We start from the raw sequence: 25830 nt of genomic DNA, 5'->3' as shown, positions 1-25830 counted from the left end.
ATCTAACCACACCCCCATCCCCAGCCTTACCCCGCCCCCATATCTAACCACACCCCCTTCCCCATCCCCTAACCCCGCCCCGTATTCAGCTGCAGATTGTGGAAGGGGTTTAGAGAGCCCCATCTCCCTTTTCTTCTTGTACCACTCTCTGTAGAATTCCGAAAAATGAAGGATGATCTTATGAAAATTTCGGCAAGAAAGATGTTTCCCCTGAGAAGGCAAAATACAGCGGGTGCTGGAAATCTGAAATAAACACCGAGAATGTTGGAGAAACTCAGCAGATCTGGCAGCATCTGGACAGACAGAAACAAGGTAACCATTTCGAGTCCAGTGACTTTTTTAGATTAGATTAGATTAGATTCCCTACAGTGTGGAAACAGGCCCTCCGGCCCAACAAGTCCACACTTCTTCAATTCTGAAATAGACTGTGCAGGACCTTTGCCCGAAATGTTAACTCTCCTGCTCCTCGGATGCTGCCTGACCTGCTGTGCTTTTCCAGCACCGCTCTGATCTAGACTCTGATCTCCAGCTATTGCAGTCCTCACTTTCGCCCTGTGCAGAACAGGCTCGACCGGCTGAATGGTCATCTCTTGGTCCCATCTCATTGTATTCTGCCAATAGGCACAAATGGTTTCCCAGACTCCGTGGTTCTTTTCTCTCGATACTATTCTCCAATGTTCATCCGGAAGAGAGGCTCACCAGGTCACGTTGACCTTAGAAAGTTTACGGCACAGAAAGAGCCCAGTCGGCCCATCCTGCCCGCGAAGGCTCAGGAGTGAGAATGGATGGAGGGTGTTCTGAGCCAACTCTCCGATGCTGACTGACCTGGAATTCGGTGGATTCTGGATTAGTGGTGCTGGAAGGGCACAGCGGTTCAGGAAGGGCTTTTGCCCGAAACGTCGATTTTACTGCTCCTTGGATGCTGCGTGAACTGCTGTGCTTTTCCAGCAACACTAATCCAGAATCTGGTTTCCAGCATCTGCAGTCATTGTTTTTACCTGGAATTCGGTGGAGTTTTGACAAGGAATGATTTCCTGACTTTCTTCAATCCTCCCATTGTATCGGGCGTTAAATGCTGCCTTGTTATGTCCATAACTTTGACTTCAACTGATTCCCTCTTGCGTCTCTTTGGATGTTTGCAATCTTTGCTCAGTCTCGAACTTTGCTGAACGTCATTGTCACTGAGACAGTGTCACTAACCGCTGCTAAAAATACCCCAGCCGCAGCCCCAGCCCTAGCCCCAGCCCCAGCCCCAGGGAGACACTGAGGGAGGAAATGAAGGAAGGAAACTTCCTGGCCAGGTAAGAATGCTGAACAATGTGGTTTTGAGTGAATCAGAGAAGATTTGAATCACTGAGGGACAGATTGTGAAGCTCAGTTTCAGCCGAGTCCCTACCAGCTGAACCCTAACGTACACATGTCTCACTTCCCATTTATTTTTAGACCTTGCAGATCACTGCGTACTCCCAGAATTTCTTTCCTTATGCCGTACGCTCGGTGTTCCAGAAAGTTCTTACTGCTCGTTGTGTTTCTTTGTAAGCCTCAGCAATGATTGAAGTGGAGGAGCTCAGGGTCTGGCACTAAATATGGCACTGGTTCACAATGTGGCACTGGGTACAGAGCTAGGATCACAATGTGGCAGTGGGCACAGGGCCTGGCTCACGATGTGGCACTGGGTACAGGGTCTGGCTCACAATATGGCACTGGGTACAGGGTCTGGTTCACAATGTGGCACTGGGTACAGAGCCAGAGTCATAATGTGGCAGTGGGTACAGGGTCTGGCTCACAATATGGCACTGGGTACAGGGCCTGGTTCACAATGTGGCACTGGGTACAGAGCCAGGCTCACAATGTGGCAGTGGGCACAGGGCCTGGTTCACAATATGGCACTGGGTACAGAACCAGGCTCAAAAAGTGGCGTGGGTACAGAGCAAGGCTCACAATGTGGCAGTGGGTACAGTATCTGGCTCACAATGTGGCACTGGGGACAGGGCCTGGTTCACAATGTGGCACTGGGTACATGGCCAAGCTCACAATGTGGCACTGGGTACAGTGTCTAGCTCAAAATGTGGCACTGGGCACAGAGCCAGAGTCATAATGTGGCAGTGGGTACAGAGCTAGCAACGGTATAGCGGGCAGGACCGGCCTGAGATTGTAAAGTCGGTGCAGGCTGGGGGAGGGGGAATTGGTTCGGGAACGGCGGTGGCTTTTGAGAAGTCTGTTTATAAACCGTGTGAGACTCAGGCCAGAGTGGGGTCTCACCGATTAACTCCCGGAGGTGTTTAGGAACAGCTGCAAGACAATAGAGGGCTGTGTGAGGTGTTCACCCAGAGCGAGGGAAACCACGTTGACTAAAATATTGTAATCCCCTGCCTGCCCAGTTCCAACCCGTCACAGAAACACCGGTAAATACTCCGTCTGGACAATTGACAATCAGCTCTGAGGAAGCTCGCTGGACCCGAAACCGTTAGCCCGGATTTCTCTTCGAGATGCTCCATACCTGCTGAGCTTTTCCAGCAACTTCTGTTTTTGTTCTAAAGTTATGGAATACAATGTGGCAAGCTCGAGTCTGTAAAGTGCCTGAGCAGAAAGTGAGGTGGACTTCCTCGAGTGTGCTTTACCTGAACTCTGCAGCAAGCCCGGAGCAGGGCGGTTTAATCAAACAGCAATGTCAGGCTCATTCCTACAGACAGAGCGGAAAGTGCTGTGTTTGGTCTGCCCAGCGGAACAGAGAGTATTTCTGCTTTTACAAATCTCATTGGTGTTATTGGATCTAACTCGATGCTGAAGTTCTCAGCTGGAAGCTCGGAGGAAGAGAGTGAGAGTGTGAGAAACCGAGGGAATATCAGAATGAAGCAGAGAGAGAGAATAATAGACGGGGTCAGAGGGGGAGGGAGAGGAAATGGAGGGGAGCGTGAAATAGACCGACTCAAAGACAGACAGGAGCAACTTGAGAAAACAAAATAATAACATTAATTGGAGTCAGAAGGTGTCAAATTGTTACTTAAAAGCATAACTTTAAAACCCACTTGAGCAGGGGCAGAGTGATTCAGCTGGAGGTGGAAATGTTGCGGTTTGGCTGTGGGTTTGTGAGAGGTTCCTGAAATGGGAATAGTCATTACAAACACAAGGCATGCCTCATGAAATTCCTCGGCATCCAGAGATTTGAGACATTGGTCCAAAAGACATCAAGACTCACTTTGTCACTGACACTCGAATTATTACAACTCTTCAGTGACAAGTGAGCAGAAGGTGATAAAAAAATCTTTCACCGAGACAAGGATCGGCTAACCCCCACCAAAAAATGACATAAAAATAAAAAAGGGGGCGCCCATCCATTAACACCAGGCAGGTCCGAGACCCCCGCTGACGAAAAACACCCGAGTCTCATATAACACCAGTACCACCCGGCCCTTGGTCTGTGGTGATGCTAAAGAGTCCAAAACATCGACGAGCGATGTAAAGACTCGGGAAAGGCACTCCCAGAGTGTTTCAAAATAGCTCACACTGACAGTGAGAACCCGCTGCAGCGGAATCTGAGACAGGCTGAAACTAAAGCAGACAGGAGCTAGACAGATGGACAGGGGGGCAAATGGAGAGTGATTGTCAAAACTTTATCTTTTAAAAAAAATCAATGGTCCAAAACACATTTGAACACAAAGCAAACATGCAGAGTCACAGAACTCACATTCATGTAGAACATCGAACATTACAGCGCAGTACAGGCCCTTCGGCCCTCCATGTTGTACCGCCCTGTGAAACCAATTTGAAGTCCATCTAACCTACGAGTATTCCATTCTCGTCCATATGCCTATCCAATGACCATTTAAATGCCCTTAAAGTGTGTCCCCAACACACTTCCCTATACTAACGCTCACTGACACACTCTCACCGACACACTCCAATACCCACACTCACTGACACACTCCAATACCCACACTCACTGACACACTCCAATACCCACACTCACTCACCGACACACTCCAATACCCACACTCACTCACCGACACACTCACTCACCGACACACTCCAATACCCACACTCACTCACCGACACACTCCAATATCCACACTCACTGACACACTCCAATACCCACACTCACTGACACACTCCAATACCCACACTCACCCACCGACACACTCCAATACCCACACTCACTCACCGACACACTCGCTCACTGACACACCCAATACCCACACTCACTCACTGACACACTCCAATACCCACACTCACTCACCGACACACTCCAGTACCCACACTCACTTACTGACACACTCACTCACTGACACACTCCAATACCCACACTCACTCACCAACACACTCACTCACTGACACATTCCAATACCCACACTCACTCACCGACACACTCACTCACTGACACACTCCAATACCCACACTCACTCACCGACACACTCACTCACAGACACACTCCAATACCCACACTCACTCACCGACACTCACTCACTGACACACTCCAATACCCACACTCACTCACCGACACACTCACCAACACACTCACTCACTGACACATTCCAATACCCACACTCACTCACCGACACACTCACTCACTGACACACTCCAATACCCACACTCACTCACCGACACACTCACTCACTGACACATTCCAATACCCACACTCACTCACCGACACACTCACTCACTGACACACTCCAATACCCACACTCACTCACCGACACACTCACCAACACACTCACTCACTGACACATTTCAATACCCACACTCACTCACCGACACACTCACTCACTGACACACTCCAATACCCACACTCACTCACCGACACACTCACCAACACACTCACTCACTGACACACTCCAATACCCACTCACTCACCGACACACTCACACAGACACACTCCAATACCCACACTCACTCACCGACACACACACTGACAGACCCCAATACCCACACTCACTCACTGACACACTCACTCACCGACACACTCACTGACAGACCCCAATACCCACACTCACTCACCGACACACACACAGACACACTCCAATACCCACACTCACTCACTGACAGACCCCAATACCCACACTCACTCACTGACACACTCACTCACTGACACACCCAATACCCAGACTCACTCACTGACACACTCCAATACCCACACTCACTCACCGACACACTCACACAGACACACTCCAATACCCACACTCACTTACCGACACACTCACACCGACACACTCCAATACCCACACTCACTCACCGACACACTCACACAGACACACTCCAATACCCACACTCACTCATCCCCGGTTATTTTCTGACTTCCAGGTAATTTTCTTCAGTTCTTGGAAGCATCTGTGAACGGGATTGTTAAGGAGGTGAAGAGGTTGTTAAAACTGCTGTCATGTGTTTGCTTTCTGCAGGATTCGGGGGAAGTGAAGCTGACTCTGGAACCTGTGAACCATGGCCCTGAATGAAATGGCCAGTGTGAGCAGCAGAGAGGCTTCGGGGGAGCAGAGCCTCGGAGAAGGCGCGGAGTCCCGGGGAGAGAGGCTGCTGGGGCAGGAGAGACCGGGGAACGGGGACAGTCTCCGCTTCTCCCGCACGGAGCTGTACGACCCCGGGGAGCCGGCCGCTGGGAGAAGCGGTTTGGCCGCCCCGGAGGAGCAGCCGGGACCCGCTCGCAGCTGGGGCCTGCCCCGAGAGGCCAGCCCGCCGGAGGCCCCCAGTTTCCCCCCCGCCGCGGTGTTCGACCCCTTTCTGCAAGTTGTGGATTCAGAGAGCGCCTGCAGCCCGTGCAGTGATCCAGCCCTGAGCCCCAGCCCAGATCTCCCAGACAGGATCCCCCTGGATCGCTGGAATCCCGGGCCATTGACAAGGGAGTCGGAGGGTGATCCGCAAAACAGGCAGCTTCCTGAGGGCACGGTTCCGGATGTGTTTTGCCAAACCTGCGGGATCCCAATTCCTGCTTTTGAAAAGCTGTTTGGATCCCACAGACACCACCGAGTGGCTCCTCTCTCATTGGCTGTAGAAGCTGCGAAGGTAGATCCCAAAAACTAAAGAGGTAAAAACAATGACTGCGGATGCTGGGAACCAGATTCTGGACCAGAGTGGTGCTGGAAGAGCACAGCAGCTCAGGCAGCATCCGAGGAGCAGGAAAATCGACGCCTCATCAGGAATAAAGGCAGTGCAGCAAACCACATAGATCCCAAATTATTCCGGGCGAGTAAAGTGCTGCGGGAGGGGAAGTTGTGGATGTGGCGCCAACCAAGCGGGGGCTGCTTTGTCCTGGATGGTGTTAATCTTCTTGAGTGTTGTTGGAGCTGCCCCCATCCAGGGAAAGTGGGGAGTAATCCATCACACTCCTGACTTGTGCCTTGTAGATGGGGGACAGGCTTTGAGGGGTCACTTGCTGCAGTATACATAGAACGTAGAACATAGCGCAGTACAGGCCCTTCAGCCCTCAATGTTGAGCCCACCTGTGAAAACAATCTGAAGCCCACTTACCCTATAGCATTCTATTATCGTTCACATGTTTATTCAATGACCATTTAAATGCCCTTAAAATTAGCATTCCTGAAGAAGGACTTATGCCCGAAACGTCGATTCTCCTGCTCCTCAGATGCTGTCTGACCTGCTGTGTTTTTCCAGCACCACATTTTTCAGCTCTGGTCTCCAGCATCTGCAGTCCTCACTTTCCCCTCCTTAAAGTTGGCGAGTCTACAACTGTTGCAGGTAGGGCATTCCACGCCCCTACTACTCTCTGAATAAAGAACCTGCCTCTTGACAACTGTCATATATCTATCACCCCTCAATTTAAAGCTATGCCCCCTCGTGCTAGCCATCTCCATCCTAGGAAATAGACTCTCAGTGCCCACCCGATCTAATCCTCTGATTATCTTGTATGTCTCTACTAAGAACCTCTCAACCTTCATCTCCCTAATGAAAACAGCCTCGAGTCCCTTCACCTTTCCTTATAAGACCTTCCCCCATACCAGGCAACATTCTGGTAAATCTCCTCTGCACTCTTTCCAAAGCTTCCACATCCTTCTGATAATGCAGCGACCAGAACTGTACACAATACTCCAAGTGCAGCCACACCAGAGGTTTGTGCAGCTACAACATGACCTCACGGCTCTGAAACTCAATACCGCCATCAATAAAAGCTAACACACCAGATGCCTTCTTAACAACCCTACCAACCTGGGTGGCAACTTTCAGGGATCTATGCACCTGGACACCGAGATCTCTCTGCTCATTCACACTACCAAGAACCTTACCATTAGCCCAGTATTCTGTATTCCTGTTACTCCTTCCAAAGTGAGCCAACTCACACTTTTCTGCATTAAATTCCATTTGCCACCTCCCAGTCCAGCTCTGCAGCTTATCTATGTCCCTCGGTACCCTGCAACATCCTTCTCCATTGTCCACAATTCCACCAACATTAGTGTCATCCGCAAATTTACTAACCCATCCTTCTAAGCCCTCATCCAGGTCATTTATAAAAATGACAAACAGCAGTGGCCCCAAACCAGACCCTGGCGGTACACCACTAGTAACTGAACTCCAGGTTGAACATTTACCATCAACCACCACCCTCTTTTTTTTTTACAACTAGCCGATTTCTGATCCAAACTGCTAAATCACCCTCAATCCCATATCTCCAAATTTTCTGCAATAGCCTACCATGGGGAACATTATCAAATGCTTTACTGAAATCCAGATACATCACATCCACTACTTTACCCTCATCCACCTGTTTGGTCACCTTCTCAAAAAACTCAATAGGGTTTGTGAGGCATGACCTATCCCTTACAAAACCATGTTGACTATCCGTAATCAACTTATTCGTTTCTAGATTATTATAAAACATATCTCTTATAACCCTTTCCAACACTTTACCCACAATTGAAGTAAGGCTCACTGGTCTATAATTACCAGGGTTGTTTCTACTTCCCTCTTTGAACAAGGGAACAGTATTTGCTATCCTCCAGTCTTCTATTCCTGTAGACAATGATGACATAAAGGTCAAAGGCAAAGGCTCTGCAATTTCCTCCCTAGTTACCCAGAGAATCCTAGAATATATCCCATCTGGCCCGGGGACTTACCTATTTTTACACGGTCCAGAATTGCTAACACCTCCTCCTTATGAATCTCAATGTTGTCTAGTCTAATAGCCTGTATGTTAGTATTCTCCTTGACAACATTGTCTTTTTCCTGTGTGAAAACTGACAAAAAATATTCATTTAGCGCCGCTCCTATCTCCTCAGACTCCACGCACAACTTCCCACTACTGTCCTTATAGTCATTCTTTTATTCCTGACATAGCTATAGAAAGCTTTAGGGTTTTCTTTGATCCTACTTGCCAAAAACTATCATGTCCCCTCCTGGTCCTTCTTAGCTCTCTCTTTAGATCCTTCCTGGCTAACTTGTAACTCTCAAGCCCCTAACTGAGCCTTTATGTCTCATCTTTTCATAAGCCTCCTTCTTCCTCTTGACAAGAGACTCAACATCTTTAGTAAACCACTGTTCCACGCTCGACCACTTCCTCCCTGCCTGATAGATACTTACTTATGAAGGACCCACAGTAGCTGTTCCTTGAACAAGCTCCACATTTTAGCTATGGCCATCCCCTGCAGTTTCCTTCCCCATCCTATGCATCCTAAATTTTGCCTAATCGCATCATATTTGCCTTTCTACCAGCTATAGCTCTTGCCCTGTGGTATATACCTATCCCTTTCCATCGCTAAAGTAAATGTAACCAAATTGTAGTCACTTTCACCAAAGTGCTCACCTACCTCCAAATTTAACACCTGGTCTGGTTCATTACCCAGTACCAAATCTAATGTGGCCTCGCCCCTTGTTGGCCTATCTACATACTGTGTCAGGAAACCCGTCTGCACACATTGGACAAAAACTGACCAATCATAACTACCTGAACTATGATTTGGAGATGCCAGTGTTGGATTGGGGTGTACAAAGTTAAAAATCACACAACACCAGGTTATAGTCCAACAGGTTTAATTGGAAGCACACTAGCTTTCGGAGTGACGCTCCTTCATCAGGTGATAGTCTATACAGTCCCTGTACACCTCCATCCCCCATCACGTAGGACTCAAGGCCCTCCGCTTCTTCCTTTCCCGCCGTACCAACCAGTACCCTTCCACTGACACCCTCCTTCGACTGACTAAACTGGTCCTCACCCTGAACAACTTCTCTTTCCAATCCTCCCACTTCCTCCAAACCAAAGGAGTAGCCATGGGCACCCACATGGGCCCCAGCTATGCCTACCTCTTCGTAGGGTATGTGGAACAGTCCATCTTCCGCAGCTACACTGGCACCACCCCCCACCTTTTCCTCCGCTACATCGATGACTGTATCGGCGCTGCCTCGTGCTCCCACGAGGAGGTTGAACAGTTCATCCACTTTACCAACACCTTCCACCCCGACCTCAAATTCACCTGGACCGTCTCAGACTCCTCCCTCCCCTTCCTAGACCTTTCCATTTCTATCTCGGGCGACCGAATCAACACAGACATTTACTATAAACCCCCGACTGACTCCCACAGCTACCTAGATTACACCTCCTCCCACCCTGCCCCCTGTAAAAACGCCATCCCATATTCCCAATTCCTTTGTCTCCGCCGCATCTGCTCCCAGGAGGACCAGTTCCAAACCGAACAACCCAGATGACCTCCTTCTTCAAAGACCGCAATTTCCCCTCAGACGTGGTTGACGATGCCCTCCACCACATCTCTTCCACTTCCCGCTCCTCCGCCCTTGAGCCCCGCCCCTCCAACCGCCGCCAGGACAGAACCCCACTGGTCCTCACCTACCACCCCACCAACCTCCATATACAGCGTATCATCTGTCGTCATTTCCGCCACCTCCAAACGGACCCCACCACCAGGGATATATTTCCCTCCCCTCCCCTATCAGCGTTCCGAAAAGACCACTCCCTCCATGACTCCCTCGTCAGGTCCACACCCCCCACCAACCCAACCTCCACTCCCGGCACCTTCCCCTGCAACCGCAAGAAATGCAAAACTTGCGCCCACACCTCCCCCCTTACTTCCCTCCAAGGCCCCAAGGGATGCTTCCATATCTGCCACAAATTCACCTGCACCTCCACACACATCATTTATTGCATCCGCTGCACCCAATGTGGCCTCCTCTATATTGGGGAGACAGGCCGCCTACTTGCAGAACGTTTCAGAGAACACCTCTGGGACACCCGGACCAACCAACCCAACCACCCTGTGGCTCAAGGCTTCAACTCCCCTTCCCACTCCACGAAGGACATGCAGGTCTTGGACTCCTCCATCACCAGACCATAGCAACACGACGGTTGGAGGAAGAGCGCCTCATCTTCCGCCTAGGAACCCTCCAACCACAAGGGATGAACTCAGATTTCACCAGTTTCCTCATTTCCCTCCCCCCACCTTGTCTCAGTCAAATCCCTCAAACTCAGCACCGCCTTCCTAACCTGCAATCTTCTTCCTGACCTCTCCGTCCCCACTCCACTCCGGCCTATCACCCTCACCTTGATCTCCTTCCACTTATCGCATTTCCAACGCCCCTCCCCCAAGTCCCTCCTCCCTACCTTTTATCTTAGCCTGCTGGACACACTTTCCTCATTCCTGAAGAAGGGCTCATGCCCGAAACATTGATTCTCCTGCTCCTTGGATGCTGCCTGACCTGCTGCGCTTTTCCAGCAACACATTTTCAGCTATAGTATTCAATATTTGGAAAGTTAAAGTCTCCCATGACAACTACCTGTTACTTTCACTCCTATCCAGAATCATCTTTGCTGTCCTTTCCTCCACATCTCTGGAACTTTTTGGAGGCCGATAGAAAACTCCCAACAGGGTGACCTCTCCTTTCCTGTTCTAACCTCAGCCCATACTCCTCGATAGATAAGTCCTCATCAAATGTCCTTTCTGCCACAAGACCACACCTCCGCCTCTTTTACCATCTTCCCTGTTCTTATTGAAACATCTAAACCCTGGAACCTGCAACAATCATTCCTGTCCCTGCTGTATCCATGTCTCTGAAATGGCCACAACATTGAAGTCCCAGGTGCCAACCTATGCTGCAAGTTCACCCACCCTATTTCAGATGTTCCTGGCATTAGACACACTTCACACCACCTTCCTGCCTGCCAGTGCACTCCTGTGACCTTGAAACCTTATTTCTGACCTCACTACTCTCAACTTCCTGTACATGGAGCTACAATTCAGGTTCCCATCCCCCTGCTGAATTAGTTTAAACCCTCCTGAAGAGCATTCGCAAATTTCCCTCCAATATTCCTAGCTTCTGACCTGATGTTGTAGCCACTGTGTTTATGCAGTGAGTCATGAACCTAAAGCTTCTAGTTCAGAGGCAGCTCTAGCCCACAAGTCCTGTCCTGTCTGGGGATTATTATCCAATTCTATAAATGATCATGAACAGTCCTGTGACCAACTGCCTCTTACATCTCATTTTTTCAGATGGACTGTCAGGACAACATCAGAAAACTGGAGCAGCAACTGGTTCAGATGGAGACATTTGTCAGTCACATGGAAGAAATCTTTGTCACTGTCGAAGTGAGTATTTCACATTAAACATCTCTCAGCATACAGCTTCTGATGAACGCACCATTGAGTCATCAAGTCACCTCCAGTGATGGTGTGAGAAGGTTGACATCCTCCCTTTAATACATTTAGCTCAGTGTGAGGTGGCCCTGATTTTCAATGGTGATGGTCAGAAGTCACATGACACCAGGTTATAGTCCAACAGGTTTACTTTAAATGAGTTTTCAGAACACTGCTGTTTTGTCAGATGAATCCAGTCCAACACTGGCACCTGCAGCTCAGTGGTGGTAATAGAAAGAGAGAGAGAGAGAGGGAGACTCCATCTGCCCTCAGGGAGATAGGGAAAATCTCATGGGACGTTCTTCCTTGTGACCTTGTCTAATCAACAAGAATAAACTTGTCAGTGTTTCCTTGGGTTTAAAAGTGAGGGGAAATGCCTCAGTGCCCAGGGACCTGGGTTCGATTCCAACCTTGGGCAACTGTCTGTGTGGAGTTTGCACATTCTCCCTGTGTCTGCATGGGTTTCCTCCAGGTAGGGAGGAGGTTTCCAGGGAACAGGAGAATCGTCTTCCCGACCTCTCCGCCCCCACCCCAGTCTGACCTATCACCCTCACCTTGACCTCTTTCCACCTATCACATTTCCGACGCCAAGTCCCTCCTCCCTACCTTTTATCTTAGCCTGCTGGACAAACTTTCCTCATTCCTGAAGAAGGGCTTATGCCCGAAACGTCGATTCTCCTGTTCCCTGGATGCTGCTTGACCTGCTGCGCTTTTCCAGCAACACATTTTCAGCTCTGATCTCCAGCATCTGCAGACCTTACTTTCTCCTCAAAGATTTCCTCCAGGTACTCCGGTTTCCTCCCACAGTCCAAAGATGTGCAGGTCAGGGTGGATTGGTCATGTTAAATTGCTCAAAGTGTTAGGTACATTAATCACTGGGTGGGTTACTCTTCAGAGGGTCGGTGTGGACTTGTTGGGCCAAAGGGCCTGTTTCCACACTGTAGGGAATCTAATCTAATCTAATCTGATTAAAGTCTTCAAAATAATAAAATGATATAGACAATGAAAACTAAATGCTGAGCTGTGGAAATCCACAACAATTTCAAAATCGACAAGACTGGAAGGTTTGAGTTATGAGGAGAAGCTGGATAGGCTGGGACATTTTCCCTTGGAGCACAGGAGGTTGAGTGCTGACCTTATAGAGGTTTATAAAATCATGAGGGGCATGGGTAAGGTGACTAGCCGAGGTCTTTTCTTTCGAGCAGGAAGTTCAAAACTAGTGAGCATATTTTTGAAGTGAGAGGAGAAAGAGTTAAAAGGGACTTGAGGGGCAACGTTTTCACACAGAGGCTAGTTCTGTGGACTGAACTGCCAGAGGAAATAGTGGATACAAATACAGTTACAATGTTTAAAAGATATTTGGACAGGTATGTGAATAGGAAAGGTTTAGATGGATATTGGCCAAACACAGACAAATGAGACTGATTTAGTTTGGGAAACCTGGTTGTCATGGATGAGTTTTTCATAGAATCTCTACAGTGTGGAAGCTGGCCCTTTGGCCCATTGAATCCAAACCAATTCTCCAAGGAGCATCCCACCCCCATTACGCTATCCCAGTAAGATAACCCTACATTTCCCATGGCTAGTCCACCTAGCCTGCACATCCCTGGATATGATGCGCTATTTAGCTTGGCTAATTCACCGAACCTACACAACTCTTGACTGTGGAAGGAAACCAGAGCTCCCAATGGAAACCGAGGGAGAATGTGCAAACTGAACACAGACAGTTGCCTGGGGGTGGAATTGAATCCAGGTCCTTGGTGCTGTGAGGCAGCAGTGCTAACCATCATGCTGCCCCTTGGCCCAAAGAGTTGGTTTCCATGCTGTAAAACTTTATAGCACTAGAACAATTCCACAATAAGATCAGAAGATGTTTTCACAAAGACAAAAATCTGTAACTCTCTTCCTCAAGTGGCTGTGTTTGCTGAGATATAATTGAAGTGTTCAAATTGAAGATGGCTAGACATTTATTCAGTAGAAACAGAAAGGAGTTGGAGCAGGAGGAATAAGCCATTTAATCCCTGGCACTAGCTCCACCAATGACTGATATCATAGTGAATTTTGACATCAGCTCTGTTCCAGTTTATCCCCATCTCCTGAAAGGTTACTGGCCTCAGTCTTGCATATACTCAGTGACTGAGCTTTTACATCCGTCTGGGGAGCAGAATTCCAAAACTTCACCACCATCTGAACAAAAACATTCCTCTGAGTCTCAATCCTAAATGGACAAATCCTTCTAGTAAGATCGTGATTCCCAGTTCTAGACTGTCCCCTCAAAGAGATCATCTGCTCAGCATTAACCCTCACCAAAACAAAGTACTGCAATACTGGAAAGCTGTAATTAAAAAAACCCACAATATATTGTAAACATTCAGCAGATCAGACAGCACTTGTGGAGAGAGATCACATTAATATTTCAAGTCAATGACCATTTATCTTCACCTCGTTAAAAATTGTACACATTTTATTGTTATTTAACCTCTCCTCTCGTTGCAGGAATCTGTGTAAAAAGATAAATGGAGCTAAGACTCAGATCAGCAATGAAAAATCTGAATGACTTTCTTCTGTTCCTGTGGTCCAGTGCTCTCTGTGCTGTCCTTTTATGTTCATTCAGAGATGTGGGCATCACTGGCTGGGCCAGTATTTATGACTCACCTCTAATTGCCTAGAGGGCAGTTAAGATTCAAACACATTGTTGTGGGTCTGGAGTCACATGTAAACTAGATTGGGTAAGGACAGCAGATTTCTTTCCCTAAAAGAGATTAGACCGCTTCAGGAAGTAGACCAGCGAAAATTCAAGGCCCTGTGTGAAAGGCTAGACTCTTACTGGTAATTCCAGTATTTCCACAAAAAGTGCCTGTCCTCCAATAGCTGAGCAATGTATGATTCATCAGAGGTAAGATGAAAAGGGAATGGTCAGCAACTGATCGGACAGAAGCAACATCAGAGCCAAGTCCAATCCCTCTCTAACTGTAATTCCCACGGGAATGACTGGACCTGGGATTCCTGATTGTTTCTTTCCATTTCTAGCTCTGAGTTTGAGCTCTTATGGTGCAATGGGTAGAGTCCCTGCCTTTGAACCAGAGGCTCCAGTATCAAGTCCTCCTCCAGGATGGTTAAGGAAGGTATCTTCACAATGCAGCAGAACTGGCTTGGTCATCAACTTCTACATCCTGCAACCGACACAAAAGCAGCAGGTAGGAATGGGAGGGACACCTGGTCAGCCACATAACTCAAAAACATCTCTCCCATCATTGCCCATAACTCCAACTGCAACATATCAAAGCACTCATTGCCAGAATAACTCAGAGTCCTACCAGCAGGGTCTGATTAACTAGCACAGCAGAGCTCCCTCATACAGAGAGCAAAGTTAATCTGGCTAATGATCTTCACAGATACTCAAACACCACATTTTAACACCAAATTATTTTGGACCAACAGGAGAATATTGGTAAACAGCAACATTACTTGGAGTTGCAGTATGATGACTTGATGCAGTTTCTAGTGCAACGCTATGAAGACAGGTGCCAGGAGCTAGAAGAGGAGAAGAAACTGAAACTTGAGAAATTATACGGGGAGCTGGTGAGCTGTGGGCAGAACATTGACCTGTACAAAGAACTGATTGAGTCCACTGAGGAACTTTTCAAGACTGAAGACAAGCAAACCTTTCTGAAGGTGAACACATAGATAATTTCGGACATTTCTGTAAGGATGTTAATGCTGGGTTATCCTAGCAGAGGTCTCAAAGCCATGTTGGGGATTGGGAGAATTGAATCAAAGCACTGGTAGTTCTGCGTTGAAAGATAATTCAACTACTTTTATTTTTGTTAAGCATCAGACATTTTTGAAGAATACTGAATCTTCTTTTTTCTCCAACAACAGGATGGACAAACAGCACTGGCCAGGTAACTCTGGCATGGCTCACTGCATTTGTAGTAATACTGCCTGGCTCACTGCGTCTGTGAGATCCTTTTCTTAATTATTCGATTAACTGATAAAGGGTTGGTGTAAACCTTTCGTCCTGGATTGTATTTCCCCATAAGTGGGATCTCTGCTGCCAGATCCTGCACTGGAACATGCTGATTGTTTGATAGTTACATTGTCCCCGATGTCTGTTTATGTCATTTCTAATTTTGTGCTGATTGCAGGATGTTATTGGGGTGGGAGCACATTTCTTCCAGCCCAATTCTAGTGAATGTAAACCCAATGATAACCATCACTGAATAGTCTCACTCAGAGAGGTGATGTGGTGGCTGGTGAGAGAACTGGGAATTGCATTGGGATAGTGGATGCTGCATGGATGTTGGAATGAAGTACTGTGGGTTTGGATGGACTCCATTAAGGAAAATAATCGTGCATGATGGTGATATTTTTGTCACTGATAAAATTGGATTCCCAGAGATTGAATCACAAGCTCCTTCAGTTGTATTTCTCATTGAATAAACAGCCGTCAGGATGGGCCAGTGCCATGTGAGTATTATTTTACATTTAATACCCATTGGAAATGCTCAGCGTTAATGCTGGACAAAAATAAAAGTAGAAAGCTTTGATTCATCAACACCTCAATTTGATGAGATTAAATCAAGGATTAGAGCAACAATCTAATCAACATAGCTCTCACTCTGAACAAGTTTCTAACATGCTGCTTCCAATATGAACTGAGATGGGAACAAGTTCAATGCACATTCATCCAGTGAATGTGTCACCCACCCCCACCCCCACCCCCACCCATTATAGTTACATGGGGAGGGTATAGTAGCAGTAAGAACTGTGCCTGACTCAGCCTATTTCAGTCAGGATGGCATTAAAGGCATCACGGATTGGCTCAGTGGTCAAGGCACACTCCTGGCTGCTGGGTGGCTCTGGTCCAGGACTGGGATCCCATTGCCAACATGGTACTCGGAGGGTACTACCCACCTGAGGGACCTACACAAATGTCCCAGCGATACTTTCGTTCCCATCAGTAACCTGCTGTTTCCCCCCTCACAGACTGGAGGAATTTCTTCAAGTGGACTTTAACCCGGAGTTACCTACAACAACTGAATTTGAGAAATTCCCAACAGATATGCCTGAGGTGCAGCGGTTAATAGATACAATCAGCAGTCTCCCAGGTATGTAACACACCCACCCCCTCACACTGTCACACTCACCCCCATACACTGACACCCCCACACTGTCACACTCATCCCCACACACTTACTCCCATCCATCACACACCCCTGCACTGACCCCCACACTGACACACACACACACACCCTCATGCTGATACACTCACCCCCACTCTGACACACAGATACCTACCCTGACACACTCACTCTCTGTCACTAACACATCCAGTCTTGTTGGATATTGCCCACATGCTGATGGGCATCACTGGGTCACCTGAAGTCATTGAACCAAACATTACCCTCCCTCTGAGCTCCAGCCACTTCTGCACATACTGAAATGCCAGATTTACAAAATCCATTCCAGCGGGAGTGAGGTATAGGGGGTTCATGAACTCGGAGACATTACGATGTGTTTTCTTTGCCAGTTCCCTCGGCCCCTTCAATGTGCCCTCAAGCCCCAGGTACAGGGAGCAGTGACTCAGTGAGAGTGAGCTGGAGTCTTTCAGCTGATGACACGGTGGAGTTTTATCAGCTTCATTACCGAGAGGTGACCCGAGAGACGAGCCCCAGCCAGCAGGGGGCAGCAGGTTTGTGTGGAGGAGGATGGGGCAAGGTTGGGGGGTATGGGTCTAGGGGTTGGAATAGGAGAATGGGGATTTGGGGGTTGGTGTGGGGGAGTAGGTGGGTGAGTGGGGGGATTGAGTGGGGAGGTTTTTGGGGGAGTGGGTGGGGAGAGAATGTGGGAGTTGGGGTGGTGGTGAGGGCAGGGGTTTGGAGAAGTGGGGATGAGAGTTGGGGTAAAGGGGTTGGGGTGGGGAACTGGATGGGGAGACCGGTGTGGAAGTTGGGGTGAGGGTGAAGGAGTTGCGGTGAGGGAGTGGATGGGGAGGGGGATTGCAGGCTGCACAGGGGCTGAGCTGAGCCCTCGACATGTTGAGTTCCCTGGGGTGTGTTGGGGTAGGGGGTGAGGGGGTCCAGGACACGGGGAGGGGGGGTTCTTTGGGCCTGGCTCTGACACTGTGCCCCCTGGCGGTGACACTCGGGAAACAGGAGCAGGATCGGGGGCTGGAGGAGATGGCGGAGGTCTGGAGGGATCTGTGTGAGGGGGCAACTGCCCTGATCACAGCCAATGTGGGTCAGGCAACAGCCCCAGACATGGGCGGGTTGCACAGAGAATGGAGTCTGATGGTCAGGTCTGAGTGAGGTCTTCAGCAGCCGATCAGTCACGGCTGTACCTGAGGGAAACGGCTCGGAGTGAGACTGTCCCGGGTTAGTCTCGGGCAGGATTTGCTCTGGGCAGTCAGTCTGGGCTTCACCGTTTCTGGCCCGGACTCACCCCGACAGAACCAGTCCCACCCCTTGCCCCCACCCCATCTCCCACCATCACCCACAACCCCCACCCCCTATCCCCACCCCACCTCCCATCCCCATCCCCATTCCCTCATCCCCAGGCCCCATCCCCAGCACCATTCCCATCCCCACCCCCATCCCCGGCCCCCACCCCATCTCCCACCACCACCTCCAACCCGCACCCCCTATCCCCACCCCACCTCCCATCCCCATTCCCATCCCCTCATCCCCATCCCCACCCCCATCCCCAGCCCCCAACCCCCAACACCATCCCCAACCCCCATCCCCTATCCCCACCCCACCTCCCGTCCCCATCCCCATTCCCTCATCCCCAGCCCCACCCCACATCCCCAGCACCATCCCCATCCCCACCCCCATCCCCGGCCCCCACCCCATCTCCCACCACCACCTCCAACCCGCACCCCCTATCCCCACCCCACCTCCCATCCCCATTCCCATCCCCTCATCCCCATCCCCACCCCCATCCCCAGCCCCCAACCCCCAACACCATCCCCAACCCCCATCCCCTATCCCCACCCCACCTCCCATCCCCATTCCCATCCCCTCATCCCCATCCCCACCCCCATCCCCAGCCCCCAACCCCCAACACCATCCCCAACCCCCATCCCCTATCCCCACCCCACCTCCCATCCCCATCCCCATTCCCTCATCCCCAGTCCCACCCCCATCCCCAGCACCATCCCCATCCCCAGCACCATCCCCCCCCCTCCCCCCCTGCCCCCCCATCCTCACTCACATCTCCCCGGGGTTGGGTAAACTCTGTGAATTCTCCCTTCCCTCGGCCCCCACCTCCTGACTGCACTCTGACCTTTACTGTTCCCCCACAGACATGTCCCTGAGGGTGAAGGAGATGTATCACACGGTGAGAAATCTCAAGCCCAACACTGTGTATGAATTCTGGGTTACAGCCTCAAACTCGGCCGGGACAAGTCCTGAGAGTGACCGGGCGAAGCACACCACAGGTAACCCCCTGAGAGGGGGGTGGGACACTGGGGCTGGGATCGGGAACACCCCGGAACGTGACAGACCAGACTGGTGTAACGCGATGTCTGAGGAAGTTATAAAGTAAAACGGGTAACGGAGTAGTGCCCAGTCTGTGCGCTGCCCGGCGCTATGTGAATGCAAACAGTTAACCCCGGGTTTCCTGCTGCGCTACCAAGTGACAGAAAAAAAAAGGTCAAACCCATTTGGATATTCACTTTAGGAAGAAGGAGCGGGTATTTCGGGAGAAGGGTCCACCTGCTGCGAGACTGGGTCAGATGTGGATCTGGAGTTTCCCAGGTTCTGGTTGAGGGGCAGACATTCACCTCGCTTTGTTTCAGTTCCTCTAGCTCCGACAATCAACAGCAAAGCAGTTGCAAGTTGTCCGAATGCAGCTCTCATTGAGTGGGAATCTGAGGGCAGGAATTCTGCAGATTCCTACACCGTGGAATTCTGCAAAGTCTGCAGCAGCTGTGACTGGACAGAATCTCTCACAGAGTGAGTACTCACCCCCCCCCCCCCCCCCCAGGAACAAACCCGAAAATTAAACCTGGTGAAAACATTTCAACTGCGGGCTCTGCAGTTCAGGTTGGAGTTAAGATAACCTCGGCGCTGCAAACCTGGGCTACAGTACCCCCCTCTCCAAATAACCCCAATACCGTGAGCTGCTGACCCGAGTGAGCTCCCCACGCCCCCCACAAGCCGGGTCAAGCCCATCCCTGGATGAGTGACCCCAGGTTGGGGCCATTCGTGGTCCGGGTGAGCTCGATCTGATCTGGAACAGTGATGGGCCGAATGGCGTTCTCTCTGTGAAGAGTTGGAGTGTGTTCTTTCTTTTGGTGATTTACTCTCTGGAGTGTTGTGTCCTGAGTGAACAATCTCTTCTTTCTGTCGAGGTCACTAACCGGGATCACTTCCTGCAAAACAATAGTTGATTTGGAGCCCAATGAGAATTATCTGTTCTATGTCCGAGCACTGAACCGAGGCGGCTGCAGTGACAGGAGTTCACCCGTTAGCATTCGAACCACAGGTTAGTGACAAGAGACAAAACTAAAGCAGAAATTGCTGGACCTGGAATGATTACTGTCTCTCTCCACAGATACAGCAATTTCTGTTTTTGTTTTGAACTTCCAGCCCCTGCAATTTTTATTTTAAAATAGAAAACGCTGGAACCCTGAACTGAAAGTTGGAATTGTCTGTGACAGGGAATCGGCTCTATCTGATGGAGCAGACAGCTCACCTGGCCCTCTCCCTGCTGGAGGATGGAGTAACCATTGTTTATAATGAGGATAATGTCTGTGTTGACTCCCCAAACTACGATGAGCGGTTCACAAGGTGAGTGACAGAAATTAAATAACTTCTCATTTTCAGATTCCTTGCCTTGCAGCCACTGCTTGGCCACTGCTCCAGGAACATCCACCAGCTAGTCAGGTAGTGATCATTGGCAGTGGGTGATGAACTTTGTTTGAGTTCACAATACACTGAGAGAGTGCAGCACTGTCGAAGGGTCAGTACTGAGGGAGCGCCACACTGTCAGGGGGTCAGTGCTGAGGGCGTGCCACACTGTCAGGGGGTCAGTGCTGAGGGCGTGCCACACTGTCAGGGGGTCAGTGCTGAGGGCGTGCCACACTGTCAGGGGGTCAGTGCTGAGGGCGTGCCACACTGTCAGGGGGTCAGTGCTGAGGGCGTGCCACACTGTCAGGGGGTTAGTACTGAGGGAGTACCACACTCAGAGGGTCAGTGCTGAGGGAGTGCCACACTGTTGAAGGGTCAGTACTGAGGGAGTACCACACTCAGAGGGTCAGTGCTGAGGGAGTGCCACACTGTTGAAGGGTCAGTACTGAGGGAGTGGGCACTGTCAGAGGATCAGTACTGAGGGAGTGCTGCACTGACGAAGGGTCAGTACTGAGGGAGTTCTCCCTGTATTCCATGAGATCTAACCTTGCTAATCAGTCTCCCATGGGGAACCTTGCCGAACACCTTACTGAAGTCCATATAGATCATATCTACTGCTCTGCCCTCATCAATCTTCTTTGTTACTTCTTCAAAAAACTCAATCAAGTTTGTGAGACATGATTTCCCACGCACAAAGCCATGTTGACTATCCCTATTCAGTCTTTGCCTTTCCAAATACATGTACATCCTGTCCCTTAGGATTCCCTCCAACAACTTGCCCACCACCGAGGTCAGGCTCACTGGTCTATAGTTCCCTGGCTTGTCTTTACCGCCCTTCTTAGACAGTCACACCACATTTGCCAACCTCCAGTCTTCTGGCACCTCACCTGTGACTATTGATGATACAAATATCTAAGCAAGAGGCCCAGCAGTCACTTCTCTAGCTTCCCACAGAGTTCTTGGGTATACATAATCAGGTCCTGGGGATTTATCCACCATTAACCGTTTCAAGACATCCAGCACTCTCTCCTCTGTAATCTGGACATTTTGCAAGATGTCACCATCTATTTCCCTACAGTCTATATCTTCCATATCCTTTTCCACAGTAGATACTGATGCAAAATATTCATTTAGTATCTCCCCCATTTTCTGTGGCTCCACACAAAGGCCGCCTTGCTAATCTTTGAGGGGCCCTATTCTCTCCCAAGTTACCCTTTTGTCCTTAATATATTTGTAAAATCCCTTTGGATTCTCCTTAATTCTGTTTGCCAAAGCTATCTCATGTCCCCTTTTTGCCCTCCTGATTTCCTTCTTAAGTATACTCCTACTGCCTTTATACTCTTCTAAGGATTCACTCGATCTGTCCTGTCTGTACCTGACATATGCTTCCTTCTTTTTCTGAACCAAATTCTCAATTTCTTTAGTCATCCAGCATTCCCTATACCTACCAGCCTTCCCTTTCACCCTGACAGGAATATACTTTCTCTGGATTCTTGTTATCTCATTTCTGAAGGCTTCCCATTTTCCAACCCTCCCTTTACCTGCGAACATCTGCCTCCAATCAGCTTTCGAAAGTTCTTGCCTAATACCGTCAAAATTGGCCTTTCTCCAATTTAGAACTGCAATTTTTAGATCTGGTCTGTCCTTTTCCATCATTATTTTAAAAATAATAGAATTATGGTCGCTGGCCCCAAAGTGCTCCTCCACTGACCCCTCAGTCACCTGCCCTGCCTTATTTCCCAAGAGTAGGTCAAGTTTTGCACCTTCTCTGGTAGGTACATCCACATACTGAATCAGAAAATTTTCTTGTACACACTTAAGAAATTCCTCTCCATCTAAACCTTTAACACTATGGCAGTCCCAGTCAATGTCTTTCCTCTCTCACCCTAAACCTATGCCCTCTAGTTCTGGACTCCTCCACCCCAGGGAAAAGACCTTGTCTATTTATCCTATCCATGCCCCTCATGATGTTATAAACCCCTCGGCCTCCGACTCTCCAGGGAAAACAGCCCCAGCCTACTCAACCTCTCCTTATAGCTCAAATCTTCCAACCCTGGCAACATAATTGTAAATCTTTTCTGAACCCTTTCAAGATTCACAACATCCTTTCAATTGGAAGGAGACCAGAATTGCAGGCAATATTCCTAAATTGGCCTAAACAGTGTCAGTGCTGAGGGAACGCTGCACTGTCGGAGAGTCAGTGTGGAGGGAATGCCGCAATGTGGGAGAGTTAGTGCTGAGGGAGTGCAGCACTGTTGGAGAGCCAGTGACGAGGGAGCACCGCAGTGTCAGTGCTGAGGGGACACTGCACTGTAGTATGGTGAGCGCTGCACTTTTAGAGGGTCAGTGCTGAGGGAACGTTGCACTATCAGAGGGTTAGTATTGAGGGAGTGCAGCAGTGGTGGAGGGGCTGTTATGATGAGTTGTAAAATTGCTGCTTGTTTGGTAAAGGTTCCAGATCCACAATGAAAACTATATTTTCTTCATTCCTTCATGGGACGTATACATTTCTGACAAGGTAATAATTATTGTCTGTCCCTAACTGTCCTTGAATTGAGTGCCATGAACCATTTCAGAGGGCAACTAAAAATCAACTGCACAGATAGATCAGTTAAAGATGCAGATTTTCTTCACTGAAGGTTATTAGTGAACCTGGTGGCTTTTTACAACAGTCAGTCAGTGGTGATCACCCTCACGGAGACCAGTTTCCCATGAGATATTATTGATTTAATTTAAATTCCACCAACTACTCTGGTGGGTTCTGAACCCCTCTCCCCAGACCATTAAGATAGAACTGAGGATTACTCTGAATTTCTGATCCAATGGCATTTCCACCATTCCCTGTCCCCATCCAAATATATCATAACATCAGAGACCACTTGCCCTCTGTCCAATAATCAGGTGAACTGGTTATTTATCTCCCTGTCCCCTTTATTTACTGTTTAAGCAATAAACAAGCCATTGAATTTCAATAACAAATTAATGTTTGCTTGATGTGAAATTCTTTCAAATAGCTGAGGAGCTGGGGTAGATGTATGACCTGATTGGCCACTGTAGCCAACCAGAAATCCAGATGTGGGCAGATGAATTTTAATGAATTGACAAATGTTGTTCAGTTGGTGACGCTTCTTTAAGAGTTGAACACTTTGTTGGTAATAAGGTGAGGTCAGAATCGGAGAAGTGAATGTGTTTAAATTCCATGGCTGTTGCTTCCTCAGGGTCTTCACTCTGGTTACCTGCAGCTGTGGAAGATGATGTCAGCACAACAGTAACACAAAGACATTCTGAATGCACATTGGCAGATGTCAATGAGGTGGTGGGAACTAGAGTCCTCTTTTTGGAGGGGTACGGGGGCCGGGGAGGGGTTCTGGGAGTAGGCGGATCTGGCTGGAAAGGCTTGTTCTGATGCCTTGACTGCGTTTAATCACTGATTCTAGAAGTATTGATCTCTCCTCTTGATCTTCTGTTAATGCTCAGTAACACGGATTGACATGATCTGACTGATGGCTGACATTGTAACTTGCTCTGATTGATAGTTGTGCTGCTGTCATGGGGCAGTTAGTGCCTGTCCGAGGAAAACATTACTGGGAGATTGAAGTGACTGAACTGACAGAATACAGGATTGGTGTTGCCTCCCACAACATCTCACGCGACAGCTACATTGGCTCAAACATCACATCGTGGTGCATGAGACACACTCTCTCACCAACCAGGTACAGAGTGAACACAAACTAATCCAATTAAAGCAAGGGTCCAGCATCAGAAACATAACCATTAATCCTTCACTGGAATCATAACTTTAATAAGCTTTTTCTATATTATCTTTGCTGTGGATTCTTTAATGGTTTAAATCCTGATTGACAAAGCCTGGACTCTCAGAATCTTGTTGAGACTAACAGCCCTGGTTAGTGATGATGTGCTTTTTGTGAGTTTAGCTCTTTTGCACAGTATCTGAGAGAAATAAAATGCATGAAAGGAGGTAAGATTGAGAGATCCTGCCTCACATTATTCTTTGATTAAGGTTCTTATGGCAGCTGATCAACTCCTTTCCAATTCTCTCCATCCATGTGCTGATCTTTGATTCCTGTTGATGACATGCTCAATGAGTGAATACATGGAAACTTCACAATTAAACATAGCCCGAGATTGACAGTACCCCTCACTCCCAGACTCACTGTGGGCAATGGGGCACCCCTCAGTCGCTTTGCCTGTGGGATAGAAGGGGAATGGAAATCCTTTCACTGGTACATTCTGTTATTAAATTGCCGGCTGATTTATAAATAAGTCTGGAATGTGAGCTGAGTCTACCAGGCAGGATGCCATATTGTGAGTGGAATGGTCCTGCTCTCTCTGTCCCTTTCTTACCTTCTTCTCAGCATCTGGGCAGTGCTGGCTGACCGGCATTTATTGTCCGTCCCTAGTTGCCCCTTGAGAAGGTGATGGTGAACTGCCTTCTCTAATCGCTGCAGTCCATGTGCTTTGGGTAGACCTGCAATGCTCTTAGGGAGGGAATCCCAGGAATTTGATCCAGCCACAATCCTGCAGGCCCTGACCAGAACAGTAATGTATCTTCAGGTCAGGATGCTGCTCCCATGAACTTCCAGACCTTTACATGTTTGGGAGGGAGGAGACCACTTACTCTCACCGTACCCTCCCCCCCCCCCCTTTTATTACTGGGAATTACAGAGCGACCCAAAGGTCATGAAATCTAAATGTGGATTTTAAACTGAGGTTTTTGAATAGCCAGTGGATATTTTTTACCAGTGTATTTTGGGAAATTGTTTGTGCTAAAATGATCCATGATTCAGTGAATTCAGCTTCTGCTGCACACACCTTTTGCTGTTTGTTTTTCCTCTTTGTTTTAAATCTACAGAAATAAATTTGAATTCCTTCACAACGGCATCACCCCAGACGTGAGGATCACTGTAATTCCAAAACAAATTGGAATTCTCCTGAACTACGACACGGGCAAACTGTCCTTCTTCAATGTTACCATCCGTCAACATCTCTTCACGTTCTCACATCCCTTTCAGCAGCTGGTCAATCCTTGCTTCGCTTTGGAGGGACCTGGCAGTTTAAAAATCTGTCATGGGATTCCTAGCCCTGAGTTTATAAGATTACCATGAAGTTTTCCTTCAGTTTTAGCTGCAGCAAATGTAGTGTGAATTTAGGCTTTAGCTCAAAAGGAAAATACCAATGAAATATGCAATGCTTCTCATCAGCAGCTCCTATAGAGATGGTGGGGAATATGGAGCTGGAAAAGCACAGCAGGTCAGGCAGCATCCGAGCAGCAAGAGATGATGAAGGGCTCCTGCCCAAAATGTCGACTCTCTTGCTCCTCAGAAGCTGCCTGACCTGCTGTGCTTTTCCAG

The 25830-nt window shown here is 48.7% G+C and overlaps 1 protein-coding gene across 2 annotated transcripts; it reads left to right on the top strand.

The window, feature by feature from the left end:
• The first annotated feature begins 156 nt into the window (after positions 1-156).
• fsd2 (fibronectin type III and SPRY domain containing 2) lies at positions 157-25599 on the top strand. Of its 2 annotated transcripts, none has more exons than XM_043674589.2 (13): positions 157-312; positions 5394-6012; positions 11460-11555; positions 15045-15278; positions 15486-15508; positions 16593-16714; positions 17137-17298; positions 18910-19044; positions 19405-19561; positions 19960-20093; positions 20269-20398; positions 23995-24171; positions 25332-25599. In XM_043674589.2, the coding sequence occupies exons 2-13, from the start codon at positions 5434-5436 to the stop codon at positions 25582-25584; spliced, it is 2202 nt and encodes a 733-aa protein (XP_043530524.2). In that variant the 5' UTR covers positions 157-312; positions 5394-5433; the 3' UTR covers positions 25585-25599. The 2 variants fall into 2 exon arrangements, with proteins under 2 accessions (XP_043530524.2, XP_043530523.2); XM_043674588.2 differs by lacking the exon at positions 157-312 and adding an exon at positions 399-1301.
• Positions 25600-25830: the final 231 nt, after the last annotated feature.

This window comes from Chiloscyllium plagiosum, unplaced genomic scaffold (genome assembly GCF_037043375.1).
Source record: "Chiloscyllium plagiosum isolate Xiang-an unplaced genomic scaffold, Cpla_swu_hap1 HiC_scaffold_39, whole genome shotgun sequence".
NCBI classification, from domain to species: Eukaryota; Metazoa; Chordata; class Chondrichthyes; order Orectolobiformes; family Hemiscylliidae; genus Chiloscyllium; species Chiloscyllium plagiosum.
The sequence above is the reverse complement of the archived record's forward strand: the minus strand, read 5'-3'. Positions and strand labels throughout refer to the sequence as shown.